We start from the raw sequence: 14,144 nt of genomic DNA, 5'->3' as shown, positions 1-14,144 counted from the left end.
AAGCTATAGAAATGATCCGGCGCTTTTGGATTCGAGCATTATTCGTCCACCCCTAATCAGTGTTAAGCGTGTCATCGTGTCATAGTATAGCGTGGAACGTGATCGGACCTGGCGGCCCGCGGCTTTGGCCTTTAGTCCATCGTACGATGAGACAAAGTATAGTGCGGCCGTGCGCTAATTGAAGGCGTCTGATTGGTGCAACAGCCGTAGATATCGGCAGCGCTCTTCGCGTTGAGAAGGGGGTTGGTGGTGAAGGCACCGAGCACCGCAGTTTTCAGCGTCAGCTTCGGTGATGCAACCACTGGTGACGCTGGCTTGTTTTGGAGGTTTCGCTCCTCGGTGATGCGCCTCACCCAGCATGGAAATGTATGCAGACTGTTTGTATGCTGTATAAACCATGTGACTCCGACTTTAAGGCTGGTTCACACAAAAGTCACTGGATCCTGGGAAAGTAGCGCCATTGCCTTTCCTGCCTGCTAACCGAACATAAACAGATACTAATATACAGAACACCAAAACCTCGCAAGGCGATTGGCTAATCTGTATACGTCGCCATAAAATCGCCATCTTGGTCAATTCAAATCTTCGAAGCTTCCAGAGGGCTGTTCTAAACCAGTCTCGCCAAAATCATCATAGAGCATCATCGTACTTGAAGCGTTCCTCGCTAATATAAGCGCCTTTGGCAATCTGTATGCAATCAACATATCAGTCATGCCAATCTCCACGGAACTCCTACAATTATATTGTATATCTTGCGTATATTAAAACTGTAAACTTAATATTTAGTGCTTTCAAGCACCGCCACAGCATGTGGTGGTGGCACGAAGATGTACGCTTGTTTCGCCGGTGTGTGGATAGCAAAATATCGTTGTACAAGAAACGTGCCATAAAGCTACCCGTCACATGCGTGTTTAGATCCGCTCACCAAGAACGGAGGGTTCAAGCAGAAATTTCTGTTGTCAGAAACCAACATGGCTGCCATACGAGGAGCTTGGCGCTAATTTTCCAGGATCCAGTGACTTTAGTTCACACAACACCATTTTATTAATTTCCGGTCTGATTCGAATGCTGACGTACATGTCACCGGGGCATGGGCGTTTCATATTAAGCGTGGCCACCAGTTCAACGAGATATCCTGGGACACGACATTCGAGCCACGAACGTTTTGGTAACCTATATGTAACGGAATATAGCGTAAAAAAACGGTGCTGTGTGAACCAGTCTTTAGAGTCATCTACATACTCAGTGTGCGCCAGTGTTAACGCTGATCCCTTTCCTCACACCTCTATGCCGAGTGTGCAAATAGTAAAAAACCTATCAAATCGAGTGCAGAAGTAGTGTACATAATGATGGCATGATGGCATCATGTCATGTAGTTAGTTAATCAAAGTAGGGCAAAAAAGCGCGGTAAAACGCAACGCAAAACAGGAATGCTACATCTTCGCCAGGATGCGGAGGGGAGAGCCATCTTATAGCGGCCGCGTGTCGTGATTCCAAGATGAAAGCGCCTATCCGCCAGAGGGTAAAAAGGTCTTTAGGGTGCCAAGCAGACGACGTAATGTAGCCGAAAATATTTCAAGAAACAAAAGAGACAACACATTTCTTCTGATGATCTCTTTTAGTCTTAAATGTTATGTCATATTGGCAGAATAAAATTATTCATGCACTGACAATTCTTACATAAAGGAACACATCGCAACTGGCTCAGAAGCGTCGTCTGCTGATGTCAAGGAGGTAGGAAGTTGGTGGAGGCGACATAACGCCACGAGAGGTGAAACCGGGGGAGACCTCCGGTTAGGAGGGACGCGCCCCCAACGATGACCCAAAAAGACCAAAACCAAAAAAATAATATTGGAGAGAAAGAACATCTGATTTGGCGCCAACAGCTGTTTTGGTCCCCCTTGGGGGCATTGTCACCAACCGCAACCTCTACTTCCGTCTTTATTTGGGATTTTCATCGTTTGGCTGGCTAGAACCGGTATGCCGCCTTCTCTTTTTTCTACCTCCATGGCTAATACCGAGGTCAAGAGGAGCACCCGTCATGGCCGCCAGCGATCTTACGGGCCGCCGTATGTCAACTGTTGCGCCACTCCCCTTTCGTTAGCAGACGGACGCCCTAGGTAGAAATTTCAAGTTCTTGATTTCGACCTCTTTAAGCTTGATCACTGAGCTTTTGATATCCTTAGTGCACGTTCTTCGACCACGTCTGTTTTAAGTATGAGCTCAATACCTTTACAAACCGACCCTTGTACTTTTACGTTCCTCAGCATGCGAAGGAGGCATCAGTGGCCTGCAAGATCGAGTGTCGGCGCGGGAGCAGAGCTGCACTTGCCAGTCTGACAGGTGAGAAGAGAACACCGTTCCCACGACGAGGCCGGCCAAGTACACGCTCTGTCCAACGGAGACCAGCCATTTGCTCTGGCACACAAGGTTCCACTGGGGACGAAAATGCAAGCAAGTCAGACCATACTTTAAGATAACGCGAAAAAGTTAATGCCAAGTAATTGAAAAGCAGCTACAGTTTCGAAATCTTCCTTCTCCGTTCCGTATTGTGTATGCAGCTAGATCTAAATAAATGATCCAAATTATGAGCTATCAATTCAGTTGGCAGCCGTGTGACACAGACGTCAGTTGTGTGAAGCGAGCAAACGCATCAGTAAGCTGATTTTCTCCGGCAGTTGCATTCGTACGGACTCGACGAAAGTGTGTGAATCAGACTTTAGCGTTGTGTGCGGCTAACGCAACGCTAACCCAAAGATGTTTCATACTTACCGATGCTCCATTCATGCGCTACGCAACGCCGCGAGCTTCGTATAAACATTCGCTATTCATTTTTGAGTACGTACGCATCGGCCATCTGCGTTCCCGTCTCGTCACTTTTATTGCGCGAGGGACGGCGCGAAAACGGCCCTAGATTGCTTGGAACAGTTTGCATGGGCACATCTAGATGGTGCTGCGTATGCCGCGTATTAGTTTGTGTTTCACCGTACGAAAGGTCTGGCTTGTCGCGCTCCGCGATGTTCTGCCGCAACTTGCGCGTGTCATGCGCAATGCTAACGTAACGTTCTTTACGCTATTGTGAAACCCTCGATTGACCCATAATTTACATTTGGGCTGGATTCATGCCCGAGAGACGTAAGGCTCGAGTATTGCAAACAGGCGTTACACGCAGGCAAAGGCAACAAAAAGCATACTTAATCGAACAAAATGGTGAGTTCGGCTAGTTGGATCATTGAGAATGAAAGCGCACAACACATTAGCAGGCGATTAATGGTTATAACTCTGTTCCTGTTTTGGGCGAATTTAGTACACCCTTAGTTCATAGTAGGTAATGCATACGCGACCGAACATAAGGCAAACTCAGACATAATTAGCCATAAGCAATCATAGAAAAAGTCTCTACTGTTTGTAACAAGAGAAATTAGTGAGTTTTAGTATTGAGCAAACGAGCCAACGCAAGCAATGTGCGTTTGCTCTAGTGTTGCATGGTCCACAGTGATTGTGCGCGGAGACCGAATTGCGGTTTTCCATTGGCGCAAGTTGACGGCGCGCATGTACAGCGTGGGCACGCTACACTAAAGGCTCGTTCCCACAGCTGCGTTTGACTACGTTTGACTGGGCTCAGACTGGTTGCCTCGAGCTGGTGCTATAACGACCCTATATGCGACGTGCAAACGGGGAGGCGCTGTGCTGTACGACGCAGCGCTACGCAATCGACGCAACTGTCTGAACAAACCTTAACTCAAACGCACACCGCTTGCGTTTGCTCCTGTACGCAATACTAAAACTCACAATATTTATCACTCCGGCCAGAGGGAATACACCATTTCCATTAATCTGTCACTGCGCGCGTGGCATTCTGGGAACCTGTGGGCCAGGACCGGAGCGCGTATGGATTTAGCTGCCCACTGATTCCCACACCGCGAACCACGTAATCCATGGCCCGAAGCTTTTGTACTAATGATAATGCTCGAGAAAAAAAAAATGAAGGATATTTCTAGGAAATTGTTTATTGTGTTTATTTTTTTTCTCTTGACATAAAAAAAAAACAGGAAACTAAAAGAATCTAGCTTACTACCAATACTGAGAAACCTACTAAGCAAAGGTATGCAACGTACGCTAAAATTAACAAAACTCACTATGCAAATAAAAAAAAAACATATCGCACGTCGCTTCGCCGACAGTGGAGGTGAAGGATTAAACACACTAGTACCATATTAAATTTGGCCATCAAAAAAAAAAAAAAAAAAAAAAAAAAAACGCGGTACGGTGACGGATTAAGGGAAAATACGGTAAGAAACAACCAGCGCTTGTAGTTGCCTGCTGCCTGTATTCAACGTCACACTCTTTGCATTGCCCTAATAGCATACGGAAAACTAACATTGCTCTGCTGTTAGTATGAATTTCGCAGCACCATGGCTGTAAATGTTAATAATATATGAAAATAAAGTTTCGAGCATTATAAAATAGAGAAGTCATAACTTTGCGCTGCCTGATATTTCTTCCTGTAGTGTGTTTAAACACGTGACGAATCCAAGTGTTAATGCCGTCTATCGCATATTGTGTGGTTAATATATTTTCACGCTTTAGGTCAACGAAAAACATGCTACTTGTTAGACAGAATTAGCATCAGCTACTACACCAGCATATCTGCATACTTTTGTGTAGTATAACATCATAATTAACGAACGGTGGCTGCAAGTTAACCGCAAAAAGCCGGCGTCACACTCCTCGTACACCATACAAACGACAGTCTGATACAGATTCGAAGGCGAGTTACCGGGAAATCCGTGCTTCGAATGCCGCATAGTAGTGTGTTTAGGCAGAAACTTGCAACACGGCATTTGAAACAGTAATATTGCGTTGACTTGTGTTTGCGTGACTGTCTTTTAGATGATGTATGTGCAGTGCGACCTCGGCTTTACACAGTAAAAACCCAATACAACATTTAGCATGATAAAAAGTATGGGGGTCAGTGGCCGAGTGTGTGAGCAAACCGCAGCTCAAATCACGTGGAGCGAAAGCTCGCGCTACAAAACCCAGGGACCCTGGGCTCAATCCCGACCCTTGGTTTGATTTGGACGAGCATCGCACGGCGTCCGGTCGTGTGTTCCTACTACGTGATGCAAGTTTTAAGACCCAAGGCTAGCAGTCGTACTTCACTAGCTAAGCTTCTCATCTACAATGTAAGCCAGTGTCCCCGAACCACAAAGGCATCTTACTCTGCATAAACACGAATCTCAAATTTGGTATTTTGGTTTTGGGAAGATCATATTGCTAATGTCAGATGCGTAGTGAAAGATATGCCAAATTAATAAAGCACCAAAAAGCATTCAAGAATGGAATAATGTAAGGCCATGTAGTAGTATCGCAAAACCTGGCTAAAAACTCTTGCGTTGTAGATCTAGGTCGGTATTTTTAAGGGAATATTGAACCAAACAATTTAGTGTCCATAATAAGTGGCGCACGTTCTTTCCGCGAGCCAGCAGCCGCCGCTGTGAGAGAGCACACGTAACGAAATCGACGTCATAATCCTCCATATGCGCTTAAGACGACGGTGAATGGTGTAGGGACTGGACGCATCGACAAGCGAGTCCAGTCTCGGCAAAGGAAAAGAGAAAAAGACGCGCGCGCTAGCTACGCTCACGCGCTGACGCGCTCACGAAGAGCAGTTCCATCGAACCCCGCCAAAACTTCCGTCCAAGCACAGTGACGTCAACCTGGCCGAAAACGCCCCCAGAATCCCCGGCCGCCGGCCTACATAAGGACGTTCCAAAACAACGTTCTATTTCAGTCGTGTCTCGTCAGGAACTGCACTACGTGAGCGCGTGAGCGCGTGAGCGTATAGCTAGCGCGCGCGTCTTTTTCTCTTTTCCTGTGCCGAGACTGGACTCGCTTGTCGGTGCGTCCAGTCCCTACAAATATGCCCCCCCCCCCCCTTAGAGAGGAGGTAGGACGAACGTTCAAAGCACACAAACATTCTTTCACCACAATGGTATGGGCTTCGGCCCAAAGGAGACCAAATACAGGCTTTTTATCTCCACAAGTGAAAGCTACAGCTTGTTAGACCTATTAATCGCTTACCTTTTACACCAGACACCGCTGTGTAGATGAAAAACTTGTCTTTATTTTCACTTTCCCTAGAGCCCACACATTTCAATGTCATCTTAAGCGTGAATGGGAGACTTTGACGACGATTTCGTTGCGTGTGCTCGCGCACACCGTCGGCTGCTGGCTCGTGGAAAGATCGTGCGCCACTTATTACAGGCACTGAAATGTTTGGTTCACCATCTCCCTAAAACCAAAATTGCTGGATTATCATTGCTAAGAAAAATTAAAAAAAAAAAAAAATCCAAATTATTTTGTTTAAAACTTCCTTTTTCGTTGTTTTTTTTTCCGGCCTTGAAAAATTTCGGGAACTTTGCATCCCTATGCCTTCACTCTAAGTAGGAGGTGACAAGAAGCGCAAGCAGCGGAATGAACTATAACTCATGGGAGCGTGCGTAAGCAGGTGCCATCAGCGCGAGCAAGTGACTTTCGAATGACGAAGTGCAGTTCCTCACGTGATCGTGCAACGTCATAAGGCGGATAATAACACGCCAACGAATAGCTAAGCGCAACGTTACTAGATTACCTCAGTTGTGGAGATCCACCGGACGGGGGTACCCCTTCACCCTTTCAATCCGCCTGCCATTGTTGAAGTGCAATCAATATTTTCATGTCGAAACTGTCTATTCCATACACTATGGTCAAACGCTACCTATAAGCTGTACGTCATAAGATATGTATTCTATGAACTACACTGCAGTTACCATAGTTGTCGTCTTAAAATCGGTGCTGCGTCGAGCGACCAGAAGCTAGCCGTGGGAGCGGAGAGGGGGAAACTGCTCGTGCAAGAACATCTCCGGACAGTTATGTAACTGAATGGATGAGTAACGCTGCCTCAGCGCAACGTCGCTCAGCGGGCATATTGCGCCATGACTTCGCACAGCAACCGATAGATAGCGTAGTGGGCGCGATAAACCTAAAGCCCCTTGATAAGATTCACGATTTGCGTTTCTTGCAAATGCCGCAAACCGTTGTTCTTTTGAAAGCCCAAGAGACGGGCCAACGTTCCTAGATTAGATCAGCTACGGAACTGCCCTTAGACGCTTCTCGCACGAGCAGTATACTCCGTATCCCGCTAGGATCAGCTCCCGCCGTTCTACTCGCCAGCAGTTTGGTGATGACTGCCGCGGTAACTGCAAGGCTCTGGGTACCTGCAGTGTATTCTAGGGAATAAATATGTTTCGATGTACAGCGTATGCGCAGTTTTACAACGGCAATCTAGATTCCGCTCCAAACGACCGACACCCCATTTCTCTCGAGAATCTATCACTCTTTCCTCCTCTAGGCGGGTCCCTCCCTCTTTCATTTTGGCGCTAGCGCCTCCTAGGCTGCCCTTCCGCCGAGCGCCGCGACAGCTGAAAGCAAGCAAACCCTTTCTAGATTGGTGTTTTCTCCGTGATTTGGACTCGCGGCTATCATGTTTTCTTTGGGGTATGAGTGAATCTTTCCATAGCTTTACGTCTGGAGGAGGAACGCGAGTTTTGTTGACGCTCCGGCTGTGCGTCTGCGCTGATCACTCGGTTCGAGATCCCATGCAATCTTACGCTTTATAAATAGTCATACAATAAAGTTGAACTCTAAGATGTATCATCCTAATCTCATTTCCTCTTCAGCGGACAGAGGCGCCAAGGCTATAAGCGCGAAATAGCACATTTACAACATATTCTGTTGTCTCCCTGTCTTTGTTAACATGATGAAGCTAGTATAGATTTCATTTGTGCGATTCTCAGCCTGTGTTTCGCACACGTGTGCTTCTACTGTAACCAAATCCCGGCATCAATCTCCCGCAGTGACACACCTCTTCGATGACGGTGTGTCCGTACAAGCTGCTGTCGTACTCCCAGGAGGAACAGGGTATCCGCACCGCTTCGGTGTCGGTTGTGTTCCAGACGTCTTCGAAGCACTGAGTCCTCGCCTCCTCTTCTAGAACACTGGCGTTGGTCGCGGAGAAAACGGTGCGTGTCCAGTTAACCGACGAAGTGGAGCAGCGGTAAGGCACGTTGGGGGGAGTCACGAACACGACCATCATGAGGTTCCAGGTGACCGGCATGCCGCGAAGAAAGGCGAAGAGGCTGATCAGCAGGTGGCACCTCGACAGGTTATCCACCAGCGAGTCCACGGTGGCGGGAGCCATTTCCTTGTTTGGCTGACATGCAAAACATTTTGCTGTCGTTAATGAATTGCACGTGCAACCCATTGCACTGAGCATGACAGTTTATAGCTGCATTAGCCGAGAACAAGCAATTGTTATTTAGTTAGAAATGATTTCTATATTATTCGATAGATTCCCACCGCAGATCCTAGTGATCGTCGTCCCGCGTCATTTATAAAGACTTACCTCGGTGCATTCCCGTTGTCACCTCGGGTCTGTGAATCGCACACTATGAAAATGTGTTCACGTAATTTTTCCTCCCTCATTCTGTTGCGACACCGCTGAACCGCGGTTATTTCTTTGTTCTTCATAGACATGCTCGTGAAGATATGTCACCTACCAGAACCACGCAGCGAAAGCAGACGACAGCGGCGAAATGACCTTCTCTCGGAGCTTCCCCGCGTTGCCACTACTTGACCTCTATTTCGCTGGAGTAACCAATAGTTTTTATTACAGCGACGAATGTAATGCATGGCCAAACCTTTAACGCTCAGATTGGAAGAGGTGCGACTAGCGATGATAAAACAAAGAGCAAACGCCACGTTACTGTTCACCTCACTTCGGTGCATGGAGGAAGGCGTCACCGACTGGTGTGTTTACTGCATCCGAAAAAGTGATCTCTCAGTCACCGACTGATGACTTCGTAGAAGTGGCATGCTGTCCCTAGCCGCGGCCCTGGCGGTGTCAAAGCAGCTGTGGTGGATGTGTTAGCGATCAAGAGATTTAAATCAGAAAAGAATGCAGAAGCTCGTAGGTGGCCTCCGACCCCGGCTGCTCCCAGACAGAAGTTGCTATATGGTCCCTGGAGAATACCCGAGCCCCCAAGACGGGGCGGGCCTCTCTGCTGTGAAACCCGAGCCGCGCGTGCGTGCCAGCAAGCAACAGCTTCGGAGGCGACCGCCCTCGCCCACGGAGAAGGGCATTCCATCGCACGACGCCGAGCGAGACGCAGCACCGCTCTAGAAGTGTAACCTTTATATAATCGCCCATTTGCGTATTCCTCAAAGTTTTAATCAAATAAACAGTTTAATCCAACCTCGTCGTAATCTGTTCAACCTAAACGCTAACATTTCAGAAGTGGGATAAATTCCACAAAGCCAAACCGTCAATCGGCCACCAAACTCTTCATTATGAAACGGAAGGGAACGAAGGACGCACAGCCGGCGAGCAGCGAGGCCACTTCAACGAGCAACGTTGTTGGCGGCGACGAAGCCAACAAAAGCAAAGAAGCGAGCCAAGTGACTGCAACGAGCCTGCCGGGCGTAGACCCCTTCTCGACTCCGCTGCCCCCACTGCCGGAGGTGAATAACGGAACACCGCCTGATGGAGGCAACCCAGGAACGCGGAACGCACAAAGACAGCCCCCGAACGACAGCGGGGGCTCCTTCGACTTGAAGGCATTGATGCAAGCGACCATCCAGGCGGCGTTGCGCGAGGCGATGAACGGTGCTGCTCAACTCTGGCAAACGCAACAACGACATGTCACTCCGGACGTTACGAGTGCAACGGACGGCCGGCTGGCCACGGCGAGCGCCCAGGTTGTGCCAGTGTACGAACCCACGACCAAGACATAGCCAACGGTGGAGGCGTGGATCAACAGGGCGGATAATCTGGCGGCTGCCTACGGGTGGAACGACAAGCAGACGACATGTTTCGCCCTTGTTAAACTACAAGGAGTGGCGAAAACATGGTACGACGGACTCACGACTGCACAGCGATCGTGGGATGAGTGGAAAACCGAGCTGAAGAGAGCGTTTCCATCGAGCGCCGGATTCCAGCATCTTTTTGGAGAGATGGAGTCACGTCGCAAACAACGCGACGAATGCATGGAGGTCTACTTTTACGATAAGCTAGGCAAGGCACGACGATGCAACTTGGACGACGAGGCCTGCATGGAATATATTGCCGCGCGCAGAACCGAGAAAGCAACGCTCGCTCACGGACCTCTAGAAAGTTCTCATTTATTCTTGTTCTGGACTTAGCTTCTATCATTTATCCCTGCTTTAGTTGTTCCAGAAAGTGCCTGTTCATTCTCGCCCCGAGCGCGCTACGCTCGAACCTTCTCCGCCGAATCTTCGAGATAGTGACTCACCTTAGATAAGAGGCCGCCCGCGACCTTGTCGAGTCAGTTTCGCCCCAGCGTTCGACTCTACTCTTTCGCCGACTTCGACGCCCGCGACGCTCTGCTGTTATCTTGTTTCCTCTTTTATTTCTTGGGCACAAGTTCGCCCCATTAAACGTTTCAGTTTCCTCAGTTGTTCTTTGTTTCCTCTTTTGTTCCTTCGTGACATTTTTGTTGGAGGTGCTGGGTATCGCATGCCCGTGCAGCGTTCCCCTCCAAGGGCCCGCAGTGCAAGTCCGATTCCAAGCCCGGTGAGAAGACCACTCTACGAGGAACCTACGACCCGATCCAGTCGCCGCACCCAAGGTCTACCCCCGGAATACAGACTTCTGGCACCCAGGACCAGGCAGCCAACGATGCTGACGATGGACAACCAGTCGTCGCAGGACCCGTCCGCCGCCGCCGTTGTATACCTTCCCGTCGCACCCAGGACTCCGACGCCATTCCACGGGGAGGTCCATAAGGACGTTGATGATTGGCTGCAACATTACGAACGAGTTGCCCGCCATAACGCATGGGCACCGGAGTAGTGCCTCCAGTACGTCTACTTCGCTCTGGAAGGCACGGCACGCACGCGGTTCGAACACCACGAAGCGTCAATTTCGTCGTGGCAAGACTTCCAGGCGGAGCTTCGACGCACTTTTGCCAGCCAGCAGCGACGTCAGCGGGCCGAAGAACTTCTTCAAGCAAGAGCCAAACGAGAGCGTCACAAGTTTCGTCGAGGACGTTCCACGCCTCATGAGCCGCGCCGACCCAAACGCTCCTGAAGAGAAGAAGTTGCGGTTCCTGATGCGGGGCGTGAAAGAAAACATCTTCTGCGGCCTTGTTCGTAGCCCTCCGACAACTGTCGAAGATTTTGTCGCCGAGGCGACGAACATCGAGCGTGCCCTGCAAGCCCGAGCCAGCCACTACCAGAGCCTACCCGGCGTCAGCGCGGTTCCGCAGTCCCCTTGCGACCTTGCCCACGGCATCCCGGGCATTCGAGAGCTCATTCGCGAGGTTGTCCGGGAGGAGCTTAAGAAGCTTCTGCCGACTGCTGAGCGCCCGGCCTCAATCTCCATTGCTGAGGTTGTTCGGGACGAGGTTCAGCGAGCGTTCCTTCCGGAAGCCCCTGTCACCGTGGCCGCAGCCGATGAGCCGACGCTGACCTACGCCGCAGTGGCCCGACGACCACCCCCAACTGCTCGTCATTACCCGGTGGCGCCACGACGAGACCCACCAACGCAGACGTACCCCCGACGAAACGACGAAGGACGTCAGTACGACCGCCGAGAACAGTCGGCGCCGAGGAAAACCGACGTGTGGAGGACAGCGGATCGACGACCCATCTGCTACCACTGCGGGGAGGCCGACCATATCTACCGTCGCTGCCCTTACCGGCAAATAGGGCTGCGTGGCTTCCACCCGAACGATCCACGTCGACGCTCCGGTGAACGACCACATGAGATCGAAGAATACCTTCGACGACCTCAGTCTCCCCCTGCAGCTCGCCGCGTATCCCGGTCGCCGTCACCACGACGTCCAGCTTCGCCGATGCACCGACCCCGACGTGAAAGCCTGTCGCCCCTCGCTCCTCGCCAGGGAAACTAGGCGCGGCAACCCCTGGAGGTGGAGTTGCCGAAGGCGACCGACGCCAAGATCCTCCACGAACGTCGGAGGGACCCCACTCAAACACCACCGGAGACCGAAGCGACGCTCCTGCAACGGTGAAGAATAACCTACACGTCGTTATCGACGGCCACGACGCGTCGGCTCTCGTCGACACGGGTGCAGGCTACTCCGTCCTGAGTGGGAGGCTCTCCCAACGCCTTCGGAAAGTGACGACGCCGTGGGATGGCCCACAGATACGGACCGCCGGTGGGCATCTCATCACACCAGTCGGGATTTGCACTGCTCGCGTTGAGATTTACTGTGAGACGTGCCCTGTCAAGTTCGTCGTTCTGCAAGATTGTTCGAGGGACGTTATCCTAGGAATGGACTTTCTTTGCGAATATGGCGCCGTCATCGACCTCGGAGAAAACGGGCTGACGCTACGAAAACCTGCTCCAGCGGTGAAGGAACCCAAAGCGACGTCTTCCGCGGTCCGAGTCGTCGCAAATCACGCGAACTTACCGCCGTGGTCGAGTGTTTTCGTACCCATCGGGATCGACGAGGCTTTCTGTGGCAACGTTCTGCTCGAGGGAAGCCTCCAGCTGCTTCTAGGAAGAGGGATCGGCGTCGCAAGAGGCATCGCGGAGCTCCAAGACGGACACACTGTTGCACTCGTAACAAACTTCCGACAGGAGGCTCAGCACCTTACGAAAGGCACCCCCGTGGGTCACGCCGAGGAACTCGCAGACTCAGCCGCAATTACCGGAATAGCAGAAGACCTGTCTTCGTGGCCACACGAGACAACGCCGTATTCGCAGTTTGACATCGACCCAGTCCTGCCTACCCTACAACGACGACAAATCAGTGACCTTCTCGTCGAGTTCAGTGAGTGCTTCTCTACGTCATCAAAGGTGCGCCAAACGACTATTGCGAAACATAGAATTATTACTGAAGACGACGCGCTTCCTGCTCATCGGTCACTGTATCGTGTCTCTGTGAAAGCGAGAGAAGTCATCCAGAAGCAGGTCCAAGAAATGCTCGACGACGACATCGTTCAGCCCTCAAACAGTCCGGGGCTTCACCGGTAGTCCTGGTGAAAAAGAAAGACGGAACTCTTTGGTTCTGCGTGGACTTCCGTCGACTAAACGCCGTAACAAAAAAGGACGTCTACCCGCTGCCACGCATCGACGACACTCTGGACCGGCTGGGCCACGCCCGATACTTTTCGTCGATGGACCTCAAGAGTGGGTACTAGCAGATCGAGGTCGACGAACGGGATCGTGAGAAGACTGCCTTCGTCACGCCGGACGGACTGTACGAATATAAAGTGATGCCGTTCGGACTGTGTACAGCGCCGGCGACGTTCCAGCGCGTAATGGACACCGTTCTTTCCGGCTTGAAATGGCAAAGCTGCCTCGTCTATCTCGACGACGTCGTGGTATTCGCAAGCGACTTCGACGAGCACCTGAGACGTTTGCAAGCCGTGCTACAGGCTATCCAGAACGCTGGACTGACACTAAAGCCGTCAAAATGTCGGTTCGCCTACGGCGAGCTCAAATTTCTGGGTCATGTCGTGAGTGCTCAGGGTGTAAGCCCTGATCCTGCAAGGACATCTGCTATTGCCAAATTCCCGAAGCCATCAGACAAGAAAGCCGTCAGAAGATTTCTTGGGCTGTGCGCCTACTACAGAGGTTTCGTTCGCGATTTTTCCAATATTTCTGCACCGCTCACGCATCTGACGAAGGACGACGTGAACTTCCAGTGAGAGGAGGAGCAAGAACAAGCGTTTAACGAACTGAAGGAAAGACTCCAGTCACCCCCCATCCTCGGACACTTCGATCCATCAGCGGAAACGGAAGTTCACACGGACGCCAGCAACGACGGACTCGGCGAGGTACTCGTCGAGAGACAAGACGGAGCAGAAAGGGTGATTGCGTACGCAAGCAGAGCACTGTCCAAGGCCGAGAAAAATTACTCAACGACTGACAAGGAATGTCTCGCTGTCATCCGGGCATTAACCAAGTTCCGCCTCTACCTGTACGGGATCCCGTTCCGCGTTGTCACGGACCACCACGCTCTCTGTTGGCTCGCCAACCTCAAGGACCCGTCAGGACGCCTCGCTCGCTGGAGCCTTCGACTGCAAGAATACGACGTAACCATTGTGCATAAGTC

At 50.8% G+C, this 14,144-nt stretch overlaps 1 protein-coding gene across 2 annotated transcripts in view; it reads right to left on the bottom strand.

Moving 5' to 3' along the window:
* Window positions 1-14,144, bottom strand: part of LOC8028480 (solute carrier family 22 member 8) — a 101,226-nt gene that overhangs the window by 61,723 nt on the left and 25,359 nt on the right. Inside the window, exons 2-3 of one of the 2 annotated variants that reach the window (XM_040214936.3) lie at window positions 7,907-8,254; window positions 2,333-2,436 (exon numbers count right to left, since the gene is read on the bottom strand). In XM_040214936.3, the coding sequence (XP_040070870.1) occupies window positions 2,333-2,436; window positions 7,907-8,242 (440 nt within the window). In that variant the 5' untranslated portion in view covers window positions 8,243-8,254. The remainder of the gene's footprint in view (window positions 1-2,332; window positions 2,437-7,906; window positions 8,255-14,144) is intronic. The other variant, XM_040214937.3, reaches the window with a different exon arrangement.

This window comes from Ixodes scapularis, unplaced genomic scaffold (genome assembly GCF_016920785.2).
Source record: "Ixodes scapularis isolate PalLabHiFi unplaced genomic scaffold, ASM1692078v2 PGA_scaffold5__190_contigs__length_132052651, whole genome shotgun sequence".
Classification (NCBI taxonomy): domain Eukaryota; kingdom Metazoa; phylum Arthropoda; class Arachnida; order Ixodida; family Ixodidae; genus Ixodes; species Ixodes scapularis.
This window is presented reverse-complemented; position numbering and strand designations above follow the sequence as displayed.